Source organism: Sphaeramia orbicularis, chromosome 15, assembly GCF_902148855.1.
Source record: "Sphaeramia orbicularis chromosome 15, fSphaOr1.1, whole genome shotgun sequence".
NCBI classification, from domain to species: Eukaryota; Metazoa; Chordata; class Actinopteri; order Kurtiformes; family Apogonidae; genus Sphaeramia; species Sphaeramia orbicularis.
In genome coordinates, this window is record NC_043971.1 from 26686973 (window position 1) to 26711571 (window position 24599).

At 37.7% G+C, this 24599-nt stretch overlaps 1 protein-coding gene across 3 annotated transcripts in view; it reads right to left on the minus strand.

Annotated features, from left to right (window-relative positions):
- Nucleotides 1-342: 342 nt before the first annotated feature.
- Nucleotides 343-24599, minus strand: part of slc8a1b (solute carrier family 8 member 1b) — a 193066-nt gene continuing 168809 nt past the window's right edge. For all 3 annotated transcript variants that reach the window (XM_030155608.1, XM_030155607.1, XM_030155609.1), the window contains exons 8-11: nucleotides 14372-14557; nucleotides 13801-13890; nucleotides 7638-7741; nucleotides 343-6674 (exon numbers count right to left, since the gene is read on the minus strand). In XM_030155608.1, the coding sequence (XP_030011468.1) occupies nucleotides 6402-6674; nucleotides 7638-7741; nucleotides 13801-13890; nucleotides 14372-14557 (653 nt within the window). In that variant the 3' untranslated portion in view covers nucleotides 343-6401. The remainder of the gene's footprint in view (nucleotides 6675-7637; nucleotides 7742-13800; nucleotides 13891-14371; nucleotides 14558-24599) is intronic.

The following is a 24599-nucleotide window of genomic DNA, read 5'->3' on the forward strand; positions in this document are numbered from 1 at the left end:
AATGAAAAGCTTTGCTGCAGCCAGTGCTTCTAAGACTGACACAATGACAGACCCAGTCTGATGACTGTTAATGAGATGTCAGCCATTCACACAAATGTCATTTTCATCAGCGACAGTCTGAACATATAAAAGACAACCAATGTTTGTTGGTACTAGAGACTGAGAGAGAACACGACACACACAGCAGTTGGCTGTGTTTCCCATTTACATGCACTCAGTGAAACTGTACAGCTTAATGAAAATTTGCATAATAACTAGGCTTTTATAATGAAAGCTTGTCATTATGGATGTATAACACATACACTACACTAGAAAGGCAGAAGACTCGTGGGGTCTCTGAAACAGGGTATCCCAAACTTTATTTTATTTGTTTTTATCAGAAGTACCATGTACCATGGAGAGCAGTCACAGTTAGTGGCAACACACATACAACAACTTTCCTCCTATCAGTTGGTGATAAACAAAAAAGAAAAGAAAAAAAAAGAAAAATTAACACAGGCACACACGCACACACACAAAAAGACATCAGTTAAAAGAAAAAAATTAGAAAATTATCTTCATTATTACCAACATTATAATCATTTGTTATTGTGTCAATTAAAAAAGTCACACACACACCAAATAAAGTTGACAAACAATATATGTCCAAATACACCCTGTGAGAGTCGAGAGAAACAAAGGAAAGATGAATGTGCAGAAGAGGGAAGGATGTGACAGGGCATCCAGAGGTGAAAAAAAGACAAGATGGAGCAAAGAGATTAAAAAAGAGAAAAAAAAAACACTGAGGGATTTGGCAAGGAAGAAAAATGACAGATGCTCAGGTTCTGAATCAGGCAGATGGTGACTCATTTAGAGACAAATAATCATTTGAGAGATGTGTAGCCTACACAGAAGAATATCAACACACGGGAATGTGAACATGTATGGATAAGATGCAGATGTAAAGATAAATACCGTTAAATCGGCGCGATACACAGCCAGATGCACTTCAGACAGACAGACAGAAAGAATGACACCATCTGAGTCAGATTCCAACGGATGAAGGATGCACAACAAATCAATGCAGGAGGGAAGAGAAATGGAAAAAAAAAAACAACCACAGGCAGAGAAAAAGGATGATGGAGAAGAAAAGAGAAAGGCCAAGATAGAGAAACAAGCTTTAAGCAAACTACAACTTCTCCAAAAAGGCAATATATGTCATTCTTGAGTGTAGTGAGTGCTTTTGTTTCCTTTAAATAAATATGTTGGATTAATTCTCTATGGTTAGCGTGATGGCCATATAGTCCATCACACTTATAACACTGTACACTATATACACAATATTTTCATTCTTTCTTTAATGACAAAATAACCTTTAGATGTACATACAGTATTCCTCGCCCTCTGTCAGAGAATACAGCCACGGTATTAGAAGTAGCAAGCAGTGTCTTTTTTTGTACAAATAACCCATGCAAATCCCATATAGAATATTTATTTAAGATACATAGCTCCTTAGGATCTCATCTCTCATTCAATAACAGCAGATATTGCCTTTTTAAAAAAAAAAAAAAAAAAAAAAAGAAAGAAAGAAAGAAAACAAAATCTTCAGTTAATTAATCAGTAATGTGCAAGTTACTCCGGAACAAAAGACACTGTCTTTGTTTAAATTAAAAACATAATGTAGTTAAGCTCTACATACATAAAAATGTAACTAAAAGATAAACAGAAAACCTGAATCTGTACAACATTCAAACCATTTTTCATCAACACTAGGGAAATGGGATACAATTCTCTATAACTATATACAGACATGTTATCATTCATGCACAGTGTCAACAAGTAGCACATTGACATTCCAAAATATGGAAAACATGGCATAGGGAGACAGAGGGAAAAAAGGGACTGGAGAGGAGGGAGGGAAAGACCGGGAACAAAACGATTACTGCCTATTTTGGTTACTTTGGCAGCAGAGAAAGAGAAAGAGAGAGAGCGAGAGAGAGAAAGAAATATAGAGGAAGAGAGGGAGAGACATAGAGGGACAGATAGACACCATAACAATACACATGCTGGGCAGGAGAAGTCCATTTGAGTCTCACTGACCCAGAAATCAACGTATGGCTGTAACTTCATGTTTTTTTTTCTTTCATTTTTAATCCTGTTGCTCCTCGTCTTCCTTCTCCTCCTTCCTTTATTTATCATCATCCTTTTACATTGTACTTGTTTAATGTTATGTTAAGGGTACTGAATAACTCTGGTACTGCCCGTTTTCCAGCAGTACTTTAATTGCTGCAGCAGTGTCTCAGTGTCCGTCCTTTTGTTTGTTTGTTTGTTTGTCTGTTTGGTGTTGTGTTCATGTACTTCCCAGTCTCTTACACAGTCAGGAGGCGAATGAGGCAACAAATGCACGTCATTGACCTTTTACATCAGAAGCAACCTCATTAATGGTTCACAACTGATTTAACCCCACTGTTTTTTTTTTTTGTTTTTTTTTGTTTTTTTTTACTTTTTACATCAGGTACGACATTATTTTGTTTACATCTGTGTAAAAAAAATCTGTTGTTTACATCAGAAGCAACTTGCGAAACATCGTAGCTGTTCCACATCAACGACAGGACCAGTGCAGTGCTTTTCCTTCATTTAAAACCCTGGCCACTTTTCAGTCTGCACCAAAACTAATAAAAAAAGTTGTATTCTACAGCTCATTTTCTACTCCTTTGTTGCTCTGTGTGTTATATTTACAGCGCTGCCCTGGTAAAACCTTGACTCTCCGTATGTCAGGAGTCCAAACCAGGGCAGGAAGTTAAATTCTGTAAATATTCTGTCCTTTTACCAGGACGAGATGCTTAAGAGAAGAAAGCGGCAAACCAAATCAAGCATACCTGGTAGCTACAACTAACATTTCAGGCTATGTTAACTTCCCACCGTGGTCCAGCTCCAGAAGGACAATCGCACTCTGTTGTAATCTGTAATTTATTAAACATAACACTAACTCGAATCAAGGTACACTGAGGGAAGTGATGCAGATAAGCCGGTGGAGCAAAAGAGCATACTTCCCTTCAAATTAAAATGTTAGCTTCAGGAAATGTGTAGCAAACTTGATGCAAACAACTACATTATTGCAAGCTTTTCACCCATCAGTTAGGCAGCAGTACAGGCACATTTTCAGTAAATTCAACATTACTGAGGAGTAATAACCTGGTGAACTTACTCAAAAAGTGACATAACTGCTTTGACAATGTAGTTTCTTTTTTTTTTTGTTGCACAAGCTAGCATAACTTTTTTTTTTTTTTTTTTTTTTACAGTGTATAAACCTTCAGCGCCATGCCAGTGAAGAGACAAAAGCATACAAATGTAAATAGAAAGATCCTTACTACATTTAAAACATCAAGTTTTTTTGTCTCTCTTTAGAGTGTCGATGAAATATGAACAATATTTGGTGTTTTAAGAAAGAACGGTTGTTTAGAAAACCCTTTATAGGTTGGACTGCAAATAGTTTCTGATAGAAAGATTTCCCTTTGGCAAAACAGGGGTAAACTGCCACTCCAAGGCCTTCATATGAGAACAGCTACTCTAACAGAGAGCCGCAGCCTATATTGTGCAGAGTTTGGCAAAAACAAGCAACGCAACAACTTAAGGTTCCATTAAATCACTCTGAAGTTATTCTCCATTTTGGGTGTATTACTTGGAAAATTAGAAATAGATTTTATGTTACAAACTCCAGGATATTTGTTTTGTTACTCTCATGATACTATGGATTTGCCAAACTCGTCCAATCCAGGGCTCTCTTCTCTCTCGTAGGGGTTGAGACACGATTGTTGCCAAGTTTTAAATGGATTACATCTAGCCCAGACTACTTACTTTACAGATGATGTTTAAATACTACTTATTATATTATACATCAAGTAGAAAACACAACATCAGCAGGAAAACTCTGGCCAATTGAGCTGCATACAGTATAGTGCCATTTTACAAACTATGGACTTTTCCAATGCCTACATTTACAGTAAGTTTTATAGAAGTCGTGACCTGGCTAAACAATAATAGTTAGTAGTTAACAGTCTGAAGTGTAAACGTCTTTGACACTCAACATAGGCTTAAAGACTTTTATTTTACACATCTTCCAGGAGAGGCTAGATTGATTTGTTTAATTTCATCATCCTATTGGTTTGGTTGCATTGTTTCTTGTATGTTCTTGACTATTAACTGTCTAATAAGGTCTGGATTTGACTGCTAAGTGTACAATAATTTCACTTTAGTTTTCATTATCGTTATGCTCCGAAACATAAGGATTAATACATATTTACTTACTAACCCAGCACTTCACAAAACCGCCATCAGGAGAAGTCACGTTTCAGTGCCATCAGTTGTCTTTTAAGCCACTACTCATCATCAGATCTACTTCTAAGTCTGTAAATATCTCCTGTCATCTGATGGTTCCATGTTAAGACTGAAACCTGGTTATTGACATCAGGGACCAGGATCCATGACTGACTTTTAAGCACATCAAATAGAAGTGACTAACACACATTGAATTCTTATTGTCAATTTGAGGACTATAACACTTGTGCCTAAATAAATAAGTAATGTGAAGTCAAAATTTCACTGCGTTCTTTGGGTTAAAGCCTTCACAGTCCAGTCATTTAGTGCTTCAAGGTTAATTGAAGAAGTATTTCAGAAACACAATGATGAGTGGAGGTGGCCTGGGAAAGGACATTGCATGGATTAGTTTGGCTGGCCACAATGGATAAGGCTCACTGGACCAAATACTAAATGGATCACTTCATTTAATATTTTTAGGATGTCATAAATTGGAGAAATTGTTCATTAAGTCATGTAAATATTACTTCATAAAATCTTTTGTCTTTATTTGTTAGAGCCAAGACAAATCCATCTATTTAGTTGGTGTAGGGTTCATTTTAGGAATAAAAGCTCCTTATACAGTGCCCTATAGTCCAATCTGTGTGAAGAAATATAACTCAGAGGTCAGGGGATTAGTGGTTGTTTCTTACAAAGCCCTTGAGGATTTTGATTGGTCCACTGACCAGCCAGGGGGAGGTCCTTAAGACACAAAAATAGAAGGAAAGAAGCTGCTGAGTGAACCAATGGAAAGTGGCATTGACGTCAGATACACATTGTCAGAAGCAGACAGCCTATGAGATTTCACAGACGGCGGTAACTACTGTTTTCAAAGTCTATTGCAAAGTTATGATTGACACATGATGGTGGCAATCCCACTGGTGGAAAACCAGGTAACAGAATTCCACAGTTTACAAAAAAAAAAAAAAAACCCCACAAAAGATTCATCTAGATATTTATGCAGTGATAATAGTTTCTCTAACAGTTTTTAACGGTAAAGTGGCCAGTTTGTCTGGTCAGACATGGCCTTATTAAAGGTAAATGCACACAAACCTCTTTCTTGATTGAAATTAGACCTTAAATCATTTACATCTACAGAATAAAGCAAAAGAGGGCCCGTTCCGGAGCGCATGGCATAACCAAGACATTCAGAAGAAGCTGCAATGTATGTCCAGCTCTTTGTATTTACATTTTCATTTCTTTCATTGGTTCGCTTCGTTGAGCATGCCCTCCAACAAAAGTCTTACTCAGCATTTCTACAGGCTGGGAGAGCTTGAGTCGAAGAGACTTTGAATACAAAAGCATATTCTGTCTCACGCAGCAACAGCATAACGAGATGCATTTTTCACAGTACTTGACCATCTTCCACAACACACAAGCACATAAACACACAGTCACACGCCGGCATACACACAGTTTGTTGTCATTAAACAGTTGTGGTGAATATCTGATTTCTTCTTTCACTTTTTCTGTATTGTCTGGCTTCTACAGTTATTCTGTCTTTCTGTGTTAAGTTACTGAAACTGGATGCAGGAGTAGCACTGCTATGGTATGAGGAGGATGGACAGGAGTGTTGTCTTCAATGGTACGTTATTCCTTTTTCACCTACGGATGACTTCATTAATATTAAACCAGCCATGACACATTGAATCATGTATATTTGTGAGTGAGTGTGCATTTCTATTTTTCTAATTTGACATTTGGTTCTGTGTTTTAAAGATGGTTTTAAAACAAAGATTGACTGATTTAGATTCATAGATTGACAAATTATTCCAGCTGTTCTTGTTTATTCGTTTTTCCTTCTTCAGAGCCATTTCTTCAGCTCTTATGATGCTTGTTGAAGTCTTTTAATGTATCTACTCTTCCCTCCATCCTATTTTTGCTTAATTGCGTCCTTCACTCCTTCATCTGTACATTATCCATTCATCCATCATTCAATCTACTTCATAAAGAGAGGGAGTGATAGATCAAAGAGGCAGCCTTCATTTCCAAATCCTTCCGCTCATCCACCTCTTCTTGATTTCTTCTGCTTCCTGATGTCCCACCCTTTCCTTTCATCAGATCCCTTAGAAGCCCTGGATATGGCAGTAAGCCTCCAGTGAAGAGAAGAGGATGTAGAGGAGCCACAGGCTGATAAACAGCATGGTGGTCAGGACCTTCGCAGTCCGGGGCCCACCCAGCTCACCACCGATCTCCGGCCGCCGTCGGTACATCAGCGTGGCGACGCATATAAAGGCAAAGATGGTAAAGAGCGTGACAGAGAAGGCCAGTGTACCGGGATTCACCCTGAACTCCTCTCCTTTGCTGTTGTGGTAGATTGCAGCGATGGACCATGCAACCTGTCAAACATCACCAGAATGGAAAAGGAGATCAAAATATGTAACAGAGTAATAGTTGTAAACAAAAAGGCAATGGTTACTGCCACAGTACTGTGGCACAAAATATTGACCAATCAAATGTTAGCATTTGTACTAGAGCCAATCAGGGATACTGTTACATGAACTCATTCACCTCTTGTTTTTTTTTTTTTTTACTCATTATCCTCTTGTTGCCACAGTACTGTGGTGATATATGACGTATACTTCAGTGCATTCTTTTGTGTATTTTGCTACCACAGTACTGTGGCAATTGATGGAAGAAATGACAAATTGGTGTAAGTATATAGTATAGAATAGGAATTATTGTTCTAAATCCTCTATATGTTGTTTTATGGTGTTCTTTGCTCTGGAGGCTGGAGAAGGTGGGCGGAGCTACATGTTAGATGCAGTTGTGTGCTGTGTGACTTCAGTTCTGTGTCAGTTCAGTGTACTGAGTGCCGTGCTCCAAATTCTGCACTCTGAACATTGTCCCAGTGGCTGATTTATATTAATGTTGGATTTACTTACCCCCCCATCTGAAAATGTTTAGAAAAAAAAAGAAATGATATTCCAACTGGGAATTGAACCCCAGTCTTCCACATTGCAGTCTGATGTATTACTGAGTGAGCTAAATGTTGCTGTGTCTCAAGTTAACCTATTCGCTATATGATTGTCTTGATACTTTTTCAGGATGTAAGTTACCAGTCTAGACATGATATAAGTTGGGTGCTGATTGGCTCTGTGGTAACAGACAAACTGATATTTTGCACCACAGTACTGTATCAGTAGCCACTGAAATAAAAATGCACATACAGACTATGATTATAATTATGACAGTGTACTCCTACTAACACTGCTGCTGTTATTACTGCAGTATCCAAAACACAACTGCACTGACTCCAGCAACCAATGAATCAATCCATTTTTAAATGAGCATGGACTCACCCCGATGCCCAGGAACACATTGACAGCATTGGAGCCTGTCACATTACCGATGGAGGCGTCTGCATACTGATCCTGGATAGCAGCTACCTTGCTGGCAAAGGTATCTGGATAGAGACAGAGTGGGAGATAGATCAAGTTTGTGCACAGTCAGCATTTTCTTTGACAGATGCTTCTTAGTGGATGTTTATTAATTGTGAATTGGAGCACTGCATGGATATGCATTATAAACCTATCATTTTAAGGGAATCCTCTCAACCCTCACAGTGGATTCTGGTGATTCTAATAATTGTTTCTAGCCTCTCATAAAAACCATTCTGTTATCTAACAGCTGCAGTGTTGACTAAGTAATTAAAGTTGTTGGCTGTTAAATGATTAGGTTTGGGCATGGGACCAGTGGTGCAGAGAAAAATATAAGAAAACTAGGGAAGGATTTACACTTGAACCCTTGACCTCACCTGTGTTTTTTAAGGCCAGACTGACAGAGGATGTTGCTCTTGATGAATGCACATTTCTTACAATTATTAAAACATAACACTGTGCAAATCCTGTTTTCCCCATTTAGACAGGGAACCTTAAATTAGAAACCACAATCTTTAATCCTGTTACTGTGTTTTGTCACTGGCAGCCAGCTTGGCCCAGATTTGGTCCAAGATCAATTATTTCCAAGGCTCAGTCTCAGTTTGCAGGGGCAAACAAATCTTGGCCTGACAATTAATCAGTGTTGTGTCGCTAAGTTGCTTAGTCCCAAAAATGTCCTCTGGTTTCATGTCTGCCAAACTACGGTAGCTCCAAAGAGACACTATTTCCTGTACTGAAAGGAGCCATGAGACCCTGCCAATCTTAACAATAGGCTCTTCAATGAGAGTATAGGGGACTGAACAAACAGCCAACTGGTCAGTTACCACCTTTTTTCCTCTGTTTAATTTTCTAGCCACATTCTGTTCATTAGTGATTCATGTAGTCTTGCCAGATAAAAACAAAGAAAGGAAGCAGGGAAGTGAAGGAGAGATGCTTCACTTCCCTGTGTGAAGTGCCAGCCAATCTGGCAGAGGAATATAGGAGGATGATGGGAGGAGTGGAAGAGGCTTGAGAGAAAGAAGGAAAGAGAGCAGGGAAAAGGCAATGGGCCAAAGAGGGAGTATGGTAAAGATAAATCTTGTCATACACCTTAAAGCTTCAAGGACAGACCTGCTGGGCTGAAATGTTGGTGTGCCCGGAGTCTGTTCATCTGAGTCCATGTCCTCCCTGTGTGTTTGTGTTTTTGAATGTACAGTATATGTGCATGTACGCTCTTGTGTGTTTTGATGAATGATGCCACCTGGGTCCAATCTGATGCCACGTCTCCACCAGCTGGCAAAGCCCTATGCATGTGTGTGTGTGTGTGTATCAATTGGTTTTTAAGCGCTTGACAGAGTGGGTGAGCATGTGGGTGCTTGTATGTTCAGTAGCTGCACATAGATGTGTGTGTGTGTGTGTGTGTGTGAACAGGTTCCACTTAGCAGCTCTTTCTGTGTGAGTATGCCTCCCAGGAGAGTTTTCTGCCCTTTTCCTCTCCCCCTCCGTCAATCAACCCTCCCCTCTCTCCTCTTTGTGCCTCATCTCTCCTCTATGTGCCTCCACCTCTACTTCCCCTCTCGCCTGCTCCCTTTCTCCTCGCCTCTTAAAATCGAAGGATTCACTGAAGAGCGCTGATGTGCTCATGGTAATCCTTCTTCACATGGAAACTGGTGGCAGAGACAGAGCACATCCTTTGAGGACCTGAATATCCACAGCAGTGCTGCTGTTCCAATACCCATGCTACCATACCATTTAATATGCCAGAAAAGGATTCTATATGTTCCAATACACACTATATCAAAAGCAGTATTTTAAAAATGATCCTTGACAAGTTGAATTTTGCGGTATGAAGGGCAGCATGCTTTTCTGCTTACCCACAATCCTCTGTACAGCACAAGATATAACACATTGCCTGAGCTGCAGAGTATGTGGCTGCATTCCAAATCACATAGTTTGTCTTTTAACTTAATGTTTTGAGCTACAGACTAGAATGGATGCAAGAGTGAGAGGGTCATAGGTGAAGGTGCTATGAAAATGTCCCAACTGTGCACACTACACGCCTTAACTGCACTACAAGTAAAAAGAAAAAAGTATGTAATTTAGAATGCAGCCTCAGTATCAGTCACATCATTCCCTTTTTCAGCATTTTCTACAGGAACAGCCTCAAAAAACAGGTTTTATATTCCATCAGTTGTGTTCTAAACTGAAACACATCTGTTCGGATTTTTCGTGTTCGTTGATTGGAAGCTCCAAAGACAAGTTCAGGACGCACTTGGTCTCAGTTCAAGAATTTATTGAGCACTTGAGGAATATAATAGCCAGCGCCCTAAATTCTGGGTCCGATTGACAATTCTCTTCTTGGGCGACTACCCCCCGACCAGTGGGTTGGACTTGGCAACATCATCTGACTCTGTCTTCTAATTGGACCTCACCTACTGACGTGACTTACCAACCGTCAGTTCACGTCTTGTTACTGGAATGTGCTACATAAAGTGTCATGACTGTTGTTTCAGACGTGTATCTACTGGAGTCCAAGTTCCCAGCCCCTGTAGCCACAATATCTTCTCCTGTGAGCAGAACTGACCCTGAATTTATCAGTAGTGGCGTCCATGAGTTTACTGTGAGGCGAGTTCATCAGCAGAGAAGCACATGAGGTTACTGCGAGACACTGTAATTATTCTTCAGTATCTATTAGTTATGATATTTTGTACAGATAGTCATAGAACCCACATGTATCTTGGTTAGTTCATATACCAACTAACTTCATCCCGTAGTGCTACTGTTGTCTTGATATTTGTGGTGTGGGAAATTAAAAGCCTTTTATCTTTTATTGTATGGATGCCTACAGACATTATAGATATTGATGTTATATTTCATGATTAAATAGCTGCAAAATAATTATATTCATATCGCATTAGCCTCAGCTGCACTTTATGGTTAGTGTTAATTAATTATATAGTGTTAATTAAATTAAGGCAACCGTGGTCAATATTATCCATTAAACTTCAGCGTATTAGCATTTTCAGTGAGCATGGGAATAAGTCACTGCATAGTCTCACACAGCCACTCCCATGTCTGTGGGGTCTGTTCTCAACATAGAATTATAGTTCTTTTTTTTTTTGACCTGTCTTGTCCAGTATCATAACAGCAGAACGGTAGTCTGGCTGCCATGTTGTGCTGAACAAATTTGCTTTGCCAAGGGGAACTTCATAAAGTATATAAGGCTCCCCTTGATATTCCACTGTCCTTATTTTGGGTTTTGTTGAACCACATCTTGATGCTGGACCTGACAGGAAGAAACAGGGGGAGAGAGAAGAAAGGGGGAAGAGAGAAGGAGCGAGAGAAGGGGAGGAGGGGGGGTAGTTCTTTTTTTTTGACCTGAACCTGGTGTTAGGTTATAAGTATGAACAAATCTGCTAGAATGTTTTACTCTCTACCAATTTCCAAACTATAATCTTAGCGTTTGTCTGCTAAACACTATTTTTTTTTTCCAGTTTAATTTTTATCTCTTCTCATGAAAAGACTGTTACAATGTGATTTATTCATCATCATTAAAGTGTAACTGGGACTCAGTATGTAATCACTGAACTTGATCAAAGGTGATTATTGATATAGATAAATAGGAATAAAAAGAAGAATGTGTATGAAAACACAATTATTCCAACTTTATGGACAATAGTGTATTTATTATCTTTCTGAAGTATAAGCTTTACTTAAACTGATGTTATGTCTTACTACTGAATTTCCACCAAATTTATTTATTTTTTTTGTACTTTATTTTTTATTGTTTTAGTATAAGGTACAAAACAAACATAGAAATGGTCACAGGTACATTCAGACATTTAAATATTTACTGTTTACTGCTCACAGATTAAATGAAAAAGTCCCATTTTTTCCAATACTTTACACCCTTGTGTTGTTGTAGGTGGAGACTGTAGGTCATCATTTCCATTAAATGGATATGACAATTTTTATCACCAAGGAGACTTAAGGGAGGGTCCTTTTTTAGACAATATTTGGTGATGCCTTTTTTTGCCAGCAGCAAGCAGTATTCTAAATAGATATACGTCACTTTTACATAATTCCTCTGGGGGAATGCTAAAAAAAAACACCAATTTTTTTTTTTTTTTGTCGACTTTATTTATCTGTTTTAACAGCTCCAGTCATGTAGTCTTCTTCCAAAGCTTTGCTGTCGGTGTGTTTGTGCATATGTTTGCGTGTGCATGTGTGTGGTATCCAGGCTAACTGTGATAAATGGCGTTAATCATCATGGAACCACAGCACAGGGTGGCTTTTATTAACTGTAATAGCTGCACAGAACTGGAGGCCTTTTCTTTTGTGTAAGTGAGCGCGGGCCACAGGAGGCTGTGTTAATAAGGCCGAGACCATCAACAAGGCTGAGACTCTTTGTTTCCATTCTGCACCTCTATGCTCTGTGTGCATAAGCCTCCAAAAGTGTTGTGATTGGGTTTGTGTTCAAATATTACATTTCTATATGTGTCCATATGTTTGTGTATGTGTGTAATAAATACTGCGTCATATATCATTTTTATCCCAGAGCTCCCTAAGACCACCAAAGCCTGACATGACAAATAGACCTATGCTAATAACACACGGTGGGCAGAGTGCAGGTATGTGTGTATGCGAGATGGATAGTCAGTGTGCACACATGGGAATGTACAACATGTGTGCAAGTGCATGAATCTGTTTGTGCAGAGTGATGCATGTGTCTACTGGGCCTTGATAATACATCGACATAATAAGGTGCTATATGTCTGCAAGTGTGCTCTTTGTGTGTTTGTATTTAAGGAGGGAGGTGGAAGACGGGGGCCAAGGTTAAAACATATTTAGCCGATCGTCACTGGTCATTCTTCACACTTAGAGAATGATCCATGATGCTGTCACGGACCTTTTCTACGCTCTCTAACAGGCTCTTACATCTAAAAATACACCAGAGATCAGGGGTCAGTAAAGGTAAAATAAGAGATAAAAAAACAGTTGTTTATAGATGTTAAATCAACGTGTTCTTGTGATTCATGTATTGGTCATGATATAAATCTGGAAATATTGTCTTAATCAAAGTGGCATCATATTTCACCACATGTCATGAATATAAGGGATGATCTGGTGTTATTTTAGCCACTATACCCTTATGTATCCATATACAGAGACAGAAATGATATGAATACACACTTATCAATCCATTTCACTGTTAGTAACTAAATAGCAAGTTTGTTTTCCTTCTTTGCCACATTTCTGAATTTGTGGAATGTAGATATGATGTTAACATAACCATATAACATGGAACCTAAAAGGAGTAGCAACCATAGTAGATTGATTATGTTCATTTTGTCGTTTTTCTTACATTAGATTAGCAATACTTTTTTTCGACAAAGTTAGTCAGGATGAGTGTTTTACCTTGCTGACATGTTTCAACTATGTCAGATGACACTCTGAGGAAGACTGCAGATGTAGTTGAAACATGTCAGCGAGGTAAAACACTCACCCCTACTAACTGTCGAAAAAAAAAGAATTACTAATCTAGTAGCAACCATGTATTATACGTGTTTGTACATCTCAACACACATTACCAGCTAACACTTATGAATGGAAAGTCGTATGGATTTGCTCAGTTGTGTGTAAGGTTTCTGTAGACCCAAGTTTCTATCTCTCAGTCCATTCTTCTTTCTTTTGCCTGTTAACGCTGCTTTTGTTTCATCCTAAGAGAGCGGAATGTTTTATGTCAATTTATATAATTTATGAAACAGTAGTCTGAGGGGTGAGGGACTTGGTCTCTTATTCTGCAGGCTGCACAGAAAAAAACCCAACAAATACAGGTTTAAGTGATAAAAACAGAGGAAAGGAAGTGAAAATGTCAAAGTACTCTGTAAAGTACTTCACTGATGAACACATAATGGGACGAGTATTATACTCATAAAGTTAAATGTCAAATCCGAAGACTAAAAGGTCTGTGATTAATGTTGGCAGAATGTCCAATAATAACACATTTTAGATGATTAAGACAAAAGGCAGTTAGGAATGATTATGGGAGGTTATTTATTTGAATATAGACAGATGTATGGGATGTGCTTAAACACACACTTACCTGGAACAGAGGTTCCCAATGCAACAAATACCACTGCTGTGACTGAGTCTTTCAGGCCAACTGTGCAACCAAAATGGGAGGCCAGGTCCCCTGTAATTAGGAAAAAAAACAAAACATCTTCACTGTATTAAAAATTACAGGACAGGAAGCCAATATTTTAGTGCTTAAATAAGATGGCGGCACCCGTGCTGGCTGCGGCTGCTTTGGCTCAGAATAGTTTCACCAAACAGACAGATACTGCGGCATCAAAACCTGTAGATTACAGTATTTTAGGCTACTTTTATATTTTACGAGGTGTGTTTTTATTTATTTTTTTATAAACTGACACTGTGGTGAGCCAAGCACCGATATTTCGTTTAATAAGGAACTGATGGTGCATTTATTGAATGATAATAAAGTAAGTCTGATGTCTGAAGTCTGAGGAGAAATGTTCTTTTAGATGTGACAGAGGCTGTAGTTAGCGCCAGTCAATTTCACTAAAATCAAAATATAACATTTAATCTATGCTAAACGCCACATTTTTTTTGCATCTAATTGCATATTTCTTGTGCCTCTGCTGCCGTGGTCATACCTATGATGGCGGTGAGCAGTCCGATCATGCAGATGGAAACAACAAAGCAGGCCCAGCCGTTCCAGTACTCAGTGGGTGGGACGAAGGCGAACAGAACCTTCCAGAAGACAGTGAGGAAGTGCATGACGTAGTCGAAACATGACGGGAGCTTTTCCTCTCCGCACTCCTCGTCATCATCATCCTCACCTGGTTAAAGAAGGGAAAAAATAGGTTTAAAGACAAGACAGTCGCTCTCTTATTTTGATTATTAGTTGATTTATTTCTGATACTTGCAACAAAGGTCCATTTAACAAACACTAATTGTTTACATGCATAAAATGAGAGCATTATGACCTTATTCATGTTATGCTGTTTGCAGGAACCTTTGATGTCATACAACTAAGTGTCCTTGTGTTAATGAATAAACCAGTTTACTATATATTCCTGTCGGGAATGGATAGCATTGAAGTGGAACAACACTTGGTGATTCTAGGTTAATTAGATTGAAAGGTTAAGAATTATTGATCTGAGGAGTAAGTAGTGCTCAAGTCAAATCCAATCAAATCTCTCGGCTCTTTATGGAACCACACTGCAGCTACGAAATGTCATGATTACATCTGCCATACACCAGCATCCATCTGACAGACTTGTGTGACTGACTCTGTACACATAAAATGTCATCTTGTAAACTGGCTGATAACAGAAATGACGGCAATCTGCAAAAATCTGTAATTACATAGTGAATGCCTGGAATCATAGTGCAGCTGTTGCCATGGGAACTATACAGTGCATTTTATTGTAAATCTACAAAAATAATTTTAAGCTGCAAACACGCTGAATCTTGACTGAAACAAGATGTATAAGCAAACATAAAGATGTGACTGGAGAATATTTTACTCTTTAACTGTCCCAAACATTAAGTCAGTCCAACACAACACACACTGGTCAGTAACAACTGGACAAACAATCCAACAAATGCATCAGAGCCAAAAACAAGCACAGATATCATACAATGGCTTATTTGTAGAGCAATTTCTGTTAAAAGTGAAGATGTCTTTAATCTAAGGCAGGAGTGTCAAACATACGGCCCGCAGATCAAAACTGGCCCAACAAAGTGTCCAATCTGGCTCATGGGATGAATTTGTAAAATGCAAAAATGACACTGAAGATATTAACAGTCAATAACTCTAGTCCAGAGGCCACATGAAGCCCTATTTTGGTCTCAAGCAGATCAGATCAGTAAACTACTATCATAATAACCTATAAGTAATGACAAATACAAATAGTTTCTCTTTGTTTTAGTGTAAAAAAGTAAAATTAGATGAAAATGTTTACATTATCCCGTCACACAAAATGTGAATAACCTAAATAACTATGAACAACCTGAAATGTCTTAAGAGAAATAAGTGTAATTTTACCAATATTCTGCCTGTAACTAAATGTTTCGTGCATTTATAAATCCAGTGCGATCTATAAGTTGTAATGCACTTGTGTAAATGATAAACCGAAGCATAATATCATTGAAATTATTATTTTAAAAGATACTTTGTAGATGTAAACATTTATAATTCATAATGTAATTGTACTTTTTTTCATTGTTATCATTTTCATTATCATCTGATTTGGCCCACTTGAGATCATACTGGACTGAATGTGACCCAAGGCAATATTTAGGTAAAGCCTTTAAACAACAGATCCTGTATGATGCTTTGCCAACAATATTTGATGTAGGTTTGTGTTTGTGAATCTGTGAAACACAAAGATTAGTCTAATCACTGCCTCAGGACTGGTACAGGAGTTAAAGGTGTACACGTGTTCTGTTACTTTTGTGAAATCTGATAAACATGGGCGATTACACATGCACGCACGCATGCACGCACACACACACACACACACACACACACACACACACACACACACACACACTAGTCTATCCTGGCTGACGTTTGTTCTGCATCATGTGAATGAGTGAAACAAATTCATAAGCTGGACTCCCTGCTGTTTCCTTGAAATGCACTAACAGGATAAATAGCAGCAGAAGTCATGCTCTCTTATTGATTTTACCTGCTTCACTTACTCACTTGATACTTTTAACTTTCGACAAGATGGCGAATTGTAATGTTTAAAACACCAGAGAAACAGCCTGCAGCCTCAGAGGACCCCGATAAGACACAGGAGGAGCCGTCATTGATCATATTTAGACTTTTGCTTACATGTAATATTCATATATTTCAGATAATTTAAGTCCATAAGGATCCGGTTTCAAGGGTTTAGAATTTTGCTTGTTGTGCATTTCTGGAAAAAAGTATATAAAAACAAACCAGTAATTTCTAAATCTACTTTGACTTATTCCAGTAGGATGACAGCATATTTAATATTTGATCTGGCTAACATTATTTCATTTATTAAATACACATACATTATGTATTATATATGCTTTGCAAATACTGGTTACATCCATTCCTGTCATTCAGACCTTCAGAGCATTCCGGCAAAAGCTATTTCGGACTAGTAATGAGGTAAAAACCATGAATAATGATGTGATCTGAAACAGCTGATGTCAGCAGGTGACTTAAATCACAATTTGGTACAAAAGCAGCATCCGAAAGGCCTAGTGCCTCAGAAGGACAGATGGACCAATGATTGCCAATTTACTTTGCGAGAGAAAATCATTGAACGGTTTAAAAACAGTGTTCCTAAGAGGAAGATGGAAGTTAGATATTTTACCCTCAATGGTGCAAAGTATAATTAAAAGTTTCACAGAATCTAGAGGAATTTTCAGTGTGTAAACAGCAAGGTATGCAAACCTGAACAGATAAACTGTGATTTCAGATCAGTCAGAGGTAAAACCATATGGGCCCAGGATTACTTTGGAAAACCTTATAATATGTAGTTACATTTACAAATTCCAGCAGAAACAAGTGCCATCAGGCTTCGACTCTTTGTCTCTGTGATGGAGCATGTTTTTTTAAGAACAGTGTCAAACTATCTCAACCTAATTCCATAATGGCAGCGGATTCATTATAAATGGGTAATCAAGGGAGATATGCTTTAAAAAAAAAACCTTCTGTCAGCTTAAGCCCATGACCACTTATGACAATAATGGTCAGATGTTTTCCCAAAAGACAGCTCAGCTGTTGAGCCTTGACCTGGAGTAATAAAGTAGATGGCCTGATATCTAAATCATTTAATATTAGTCACGAATCAAGATCAAGGTTTAATTAAGTAACAGCCCATTTAGATCGCTGAGATACAGACTAATGTGGTCTAATAGGGCTAAAGGGGGCAGATTTGGGAAAAAAATAAAAATTAAAAAATTAAAAATATGGGAAGTTACATATGGGCTTTCATTTGGTGCCATGACCTTTGACCTTGCGTGACCTTGAAAGGTCAAATGAATGTCTTTTAATGTCATTAAATATGCCGTTGGACTATAGGACCCTTGGCCCAATTTTTATTTTTCACATCTCTTTTTTTGCATCCATCCCTGTCTCTGTCTATATATATATATATATATATATATATATATATATATATATATATATATATACATACATATATATTATTCCTGCTTTTCCCCTGTCTTTTTTCTTCGTTTCCCTTTTTCCATGTTCACATGCATGTTGCACAGATAAAGTGGTTATCCAAAAGTAATTCCTGCACCCTCCTTCTCTATCCGTCTCAGTCTTTTCATCCTTGGTCACATTTTGCTGATATGGCTTTTATGTAATTGAATATTCTCCATCACTTCCTCTTCTCCATCCCTCTAAATCTCTTTTTATACCTTCTGTCACACCCTAAATGCCATTGTCAATCTCTTTGCTTCATTTTATGCAAGAATGTGATCAGTGAGCGAATGTCTTCCTGCTGGCCACATAATAAATGAAGACATAATATAATGTCATGATCAGTTTAAAATCACAGTTTTGAAGAAATACAGAGACAGAAATACACAACACAAAAAGAGTGAACTTTCAAACTTTATATAGTTTAAAAGCATTATGGATGCAGCTGTGAGAGCCTCAGACCACACATTAGATATAAATGACATATGGTCACGCCACCTGGTCTTGCCAGCCAGTTCTTTCATTTTGGATAACAGTCACAGAAACACTCTCGTGTATCTTGGGCTGCAGAATCCCAGCATCCCCAACGCTCTGTTTGCTGGGGGACTTGACACACATTACAATTCCAACTAAACACAATAACCCATTACTAATTTCTCTGACCATCGCCAAGAAAATCATTTTTCAAAACTGGAAATCAAAACACTCCTGCCATATCACCCACTGGACAAATTTACTCTCAGAACACATATCAATAGAAAAAATAACAGCCTACAAAACAAACAGTATATCAGCCTTTGAGGAAACATGGAACCCCTTCACAAATTATCTAAAGTCCACCCAGAACTCGTACCAAAGCAGTAACCAAAACCACAGCCATGTACAGGACCACATATCAGACCACATCCAACCCATAACAAACATTTTTTAATTGACATCATCCACATTAACTTCATTCTCTCTCTCTACCTCCATATACAGACAAACCAGGATCCCTGCTCCCCTTCATTCCCACCTACTCTTCTTTCTCCCCCTTTCTCTCCCCTCCCCTCTTTCTCTCTTCAACCAAGCCCCACCACCCCCTTGCCTTTTTCCTTTTTTTTGGATTAGAAAGTAATATTTTTATTGTTATCATTATCATCATGTTAACATTATTATTATCATATTGCTATTTACATTTCTGATCTTTTTCATTGTAATATGACGTTGTTTGTCAATACTCTGTCATTGTTGTTGTTTTTTGTTTGTTTATTTGTTTGAGTTTCCTTTTGTTTATGTGTTGTTGTTTTTCTGTCCACATTGTCTTGTTAACAAAAAAAAAAAAAAAAAAAAAAGATATAAATGACATATAAGGTTATGATGTATTTGCATCATTTGCCTGATTTATAAATGGAAATGCTCATCAGAAAACAGTTAAGGTTTGTGATGAAGCCACATAAATCTGACCGACATGGCAGGTTATTTGTCATCCATTGGATGTTCTAAGATTCCACCAGGCATAAAAACTATGTTTTACTTTAGACTGAAAACACATCCAACTGTATTAGGAGATATGACTATTCAGCTCAGTGCAGCATCACCTAGCAACCAAATGAACTTAAGGGATGAGTCCGTACAGCAGTGTGGATGTAATTACAACAAGCAGTTACTGAGATATGATTTCACTTCCTGTGTGAATTCTCCATATGCTGTGATTGGCTGATCAATCTACTTTTTGTGGGAATTCTGCAGCAAATTTGGTTAAAAAATGCACACACATCTAGAAAGTCAATCGCTGGTGTTTGGAGTTATGAAGGATACCAAGCAAATTTTTACAGCAATAACAGTTCTAATCCTGCCATCCCATAATTCAGGATACACCTGAAAGTCTTTATTTTTGACTAATCAAATATTTTATTTCCCTACAGTACCTCAAATATTTAACATTTGTTACAAGATAACTGCATAATGTCTTCTTTCGTGGACTGAAAACAGATGACATTCATCGTTTAAATGCCTCGGAATATTCCTCAACTGTGGTATGGCCGTTCTGTGTGTGTGTGTGTGTGTGTATATATCTGTCTGTCAGAACTCATGCTGACATACTCATGTTTATATTCATGTTCTGCTGGTCCTGTCAGCCTGTCCATCTCAAACACACACACACACCCACAGACGCTAACACACACACATCAGACGGGTAGACAGGCACTAGAGTCATCAGAGATCTCACGTAGACTGCTGACACTTAAACCGGCTGAATCTTTTCCCACCATATAACAGAGGAAAAATAATCATCAATAAATCTTTAAGACACTTGGATGGAGCAACTGTTTTGACAAAACGTGCACTCGAACTTGCAAGAAAATGATCTAAAATCGACTAGTTAAATTCCATTGATAGTTTGCCACCTGTCTGCCCCAAGGTTATAATAGTCTTAGATTTTTCATTATTGTTTAGTTTAATTTAGTTTTGGCTTTTTTTCCTCTAATTTAGTTAGTTTTAATTTGTTTTTAGAGCAGCTTTGCTAGTTTTTATTAGTTTTCATTTTTTTCTAAATGCTTAGTTTTAGTTTTTTCATATCTTTTATCTTCCTCGCTGTCATAATCAAAGAAATCCCATACAGGACTCTGCTGCTTTCTCCCAACTTAGTCTCCATGTTTCCAGGTAGAGTGGGGACCAGAAGCTGACTCTAAACAAGTGTCGAGAAGTGACGGACTGTGAAGTGTCGTATGGTGCTATAATTTCTTGAGGAAAATAAATTCATATCAATCCGACATCGACAAAGACGAAAATAAAGGGAATTTTATCCATAATTTTTATATGTTTTTGTTAGTTTTGTAAGCACACAACACAGTTTCAGTTAGTTATCATTTTTTCTTTTAATTGTAGTATTTATTTATTTCAGTAAATGTTTTTCTCAATTCAAGTTCTCGTCATTTCGTTAGTTTTCATTAACGATAATAACCTTGGTCTGCCCATTAATGACAGTCAACAAATTAACACAAATATCCTACTTTGTTAACGGTTACACAATGGTTTAAACTATTTATTTTGTCCAAGAATTGTTTGAAGTACCTGAATATAAAGTTGAGTAAAAAAGCTATTATAACCTTAACAAAGATCTCTGATGCTGTTTTTTTCTAGGTTTACCCAATAAACTGACAAGTGAGGAAAAGTGAGTCAGCTGTTAAAATAATATACACCTGCCACAAAGTCCCTCAGTAAAAATGACAAAAACTGATGATTTACGCTCATTCTGCATGGACCATTTCTTCTTCCCTTCTCCTCTATATATATTCAGGTGGTTTTTATCGACAAGAACTCCTCCAGTAAACTCAATTAATGTCAACAACAGCTTTCACACTGTGTGGCTCTTTATTTGTCTTTTCCTGCTGTTGTTCTCTCAGGGGAGGAAACACATGAACACACATGGACACATGTCCATAAATAACACACATACACACACACAGGATGAACAGCACAATGTGGACGTAGTAATTAGAGAGCAGTGGAGTGGTTAGACATCCATCTCTTTGCTTCTGTTAACATTCACGTTTCTTTGTCCTTCTCTGAGTCTCTCTTTACTCTCTACTCTTTCTTGATTTCTTTTCCATCGATCTTTTCTCCCTCCACTCTGTTTTACTTACTTGGTGCTTTCAATTTTAGCCAAATGGTGTAGGTAGTTCAACAATGATAAATACTTTTAATACTTTTAAACAAGAACATGTTGTGTGGCATCCCTTTTGTTTAAAAGATACTAAGACTTAGATCAGAATTCCTGAAACATCGTTTTTAGTAGTTAAACACATTTGTCAAATTTGTGTTGTTGTAACTAAACTTGTTGCTTAAAATACAGGGTCATTAAAAAAGAATGAGCCAATTTCTTGACGCATTGCTTCAATTCTCAAGCATCGTCATGGAATGAGTCAGTGACCATTTGAAAGAGGAGTTTTCTAAGTTTTGAATGGCTGCCTCGATGACCTTAAACATCGAATAACAACAGCGATCAATTTAGTGGATTTTGATATGCTGATACGCGACTGGGGGGAATTCTACAGTATTATCGCGTTGATGTTGCCCGTGCTGCAGGTGGTGGCCATATTGAACACTTGTAAGACAGGAAATTAAAGTTGACTGTGAGTAGAATACTTGTGACTTGGCTGGAGTTTTCGATTGCTTTTCCTTATTAAAATATTGCGTAATGAAATCGGTTCATTCTTTTTGAATAACCTTGTATTATAGGTAAATCTATCTGTATTTTGTCTCTGCAGCATTGAGAAGAAATAAAATGGGTGTGGATGATAAAAATATCACGGATTAACTCTTTCATGCATAATGGTCACTACAGTGGACAGCTATTCTACAGCTGTTCTCTTGTGTATACATGTGTTTTGTTGTTTTAGTTTGGTATCATCCAACACAACACCATCACATACACTGCAATTCATACCATTACTGTAACTTTGCTGTTCTTTATAAACCTGATCTACAGAAATATGTCTTAGTTTAAATCAAAAGCTAATTGTTATTAGACTGTAATTTAAAAGTTTTCGTAATAAAAAAGGTTTTTTTTGCATATTATCTCCATGAAGTGAGTAATAACTAGTATTAGAGTATGTTAAAATGTTAGAAAACATCAGATTAGCTGCATGAAAAATGGTTTTATTTCATAGTTTTCACTTTCTGATGATGGGTTTTAAATACATGTGTGTTTTTGCTTCAAAAATTAAATGCATGGTGTCCAGCTGAGTGGACATTTTTGTAAGTCCATGAAAAACAGGTTCATACAAAAAAAAAAAAAAAAAAAAAAAAAAATCAATGGCATTGTTTTTTCATGCCTAAAGAGGAAGAAAAGCACTCAGAAAAAACAATCTCGACTGAGGTTCTCATAATTCATGCATGAAAGGGTTAAAAAATGTTTGAATATTTGATTTGATCTATTTGATGTAGTTTGACCAAGAGGTGTCACACTTTCATGTGAGCAGGTCAATGTCAACAGCCTTAATGACTGATTAAACAGATTCTAAAGAGGAGCTCACAGACACAGCTTTGCCTCTCCGTCTGTTGACTCAGTCTGGGGTTGAGGCAAAGCTTATAACTCCCCTGAACCAATCAACCGGAGTAAACCCAGAAGTGAGAAAACACTTTCGGCATATGCGCTGACGGGGCAGCTCTTACTGGAATGAACAAGCCATGATGTTAGATCATCTGTGCAGCCTGGCAAATAAAGGCCAGTGTTTTCTGGTGCTGATTTCTCAGTTTTGTCATGTAAATGAACAGCAGTGACCAAGCAATCAAGATATGTAATAACATTCAAAAGAACATTAACATGTAAGTAACAAATTATCCTAGAGGATGGATTCAGGATTACCACTGAACAAGATCTTAGCAGGCTTCTTACATTTTTTTTTGTTCACTTAAACATATTCCAAAATGCACTCTTAATCTCCCTCTCCCTATTAGATTATCTACAGAGTTTTTTTTTTAGCCATGATGCAACAAACACAAAAACTCAAGCAAGAGAAAACATCCAAGCGCACACATACACAGAGACATTTCAGAGGGCTGTCATATTGCAGTTTTCTTGCTTGAAGATCCAGTAAATGTCACGTCATGGTCTCTGGCAGCTTTTTCTCAGCATGTGTGTGCACATACTGCATGTGCTGATTGCAAAACTGGTGTTATTATGTGCTGACCTGTGGGTTAAGCCTTGGCAAATTCTAAATGTCTTCAATGCTGTTGGTGAAAAGCCTGTGGTGGTCCAAATCTTCTGCTCATTTAACTGATAAACTGATAAGCAACAAAAGATTTGGGCTGTAGACGAGGCTGAAATAATTTATTGAGAGCCTTTTTAACATCGCAGTTATAATCTGACACTTGAGTGGAAGAAAGATGAACGAGAGAGACATAGAGAAATGCTTTGGTCAAGATGAAGGAAAATTTGAGGCCCTTTTAAAGCAATTTTAATCTAGATTTCAATCTAATACTGCGTGTTCAGGAAGAGATAAGGGTGAGTGAGCCAGGACGATTGGAAAAGAGAGTGTGAGAGACAGACAGAGAGAGACTGGGAGATGAGATTAGACGGAGTTCTCTTATCAGCGTGCATTAAATCCACAACCGTATCAGTGACAGCAGCTCTGGACTTGTTCAAACCCTTGAACAAGCAGGAGTCTTTAAGGGATGAGCTGCCAACTTTACACCATGTCTCCATTTAGGCTTAGTATACACTTGTGTTGTCTGTAAGAGTAAAGTATGTGTGTCAACTCCAATGATGCTCACAGAAAAACAGGTGTCCAGGTTTATTAGTGGTTTTTCCTTTAAAAGATTTGAATGTGTCTTTCTTTGTGCCCTTTCTATACCCTCTTGTTTCTCCCATATTTTCCTTCCTTTCCTTACTTTGATAGGTCTCTATCTAATATATTCTGAGATGAAGAAAGGAAGCAAAAAAGAGATTTCTCCCCTTATTCCTTCTAGTCTTTCTTAAAAGCTGTTGGCTATTGAACAAGCAACAAATTGATCCTGCAGGATCTTATCTTACTTCAACATTACCCCATCCAATTTTTCTTCCCTGCTTTTTCCTGCTCAGCCACAGGTGTTCTTACTGTATCTATGAGCCCACCCATCCATCTGTTCTTTTATCCATGTCTTTATCCATCTATAGCCATTTATCCATCTCCATCCACCTATTTAAGAGGGCGAAT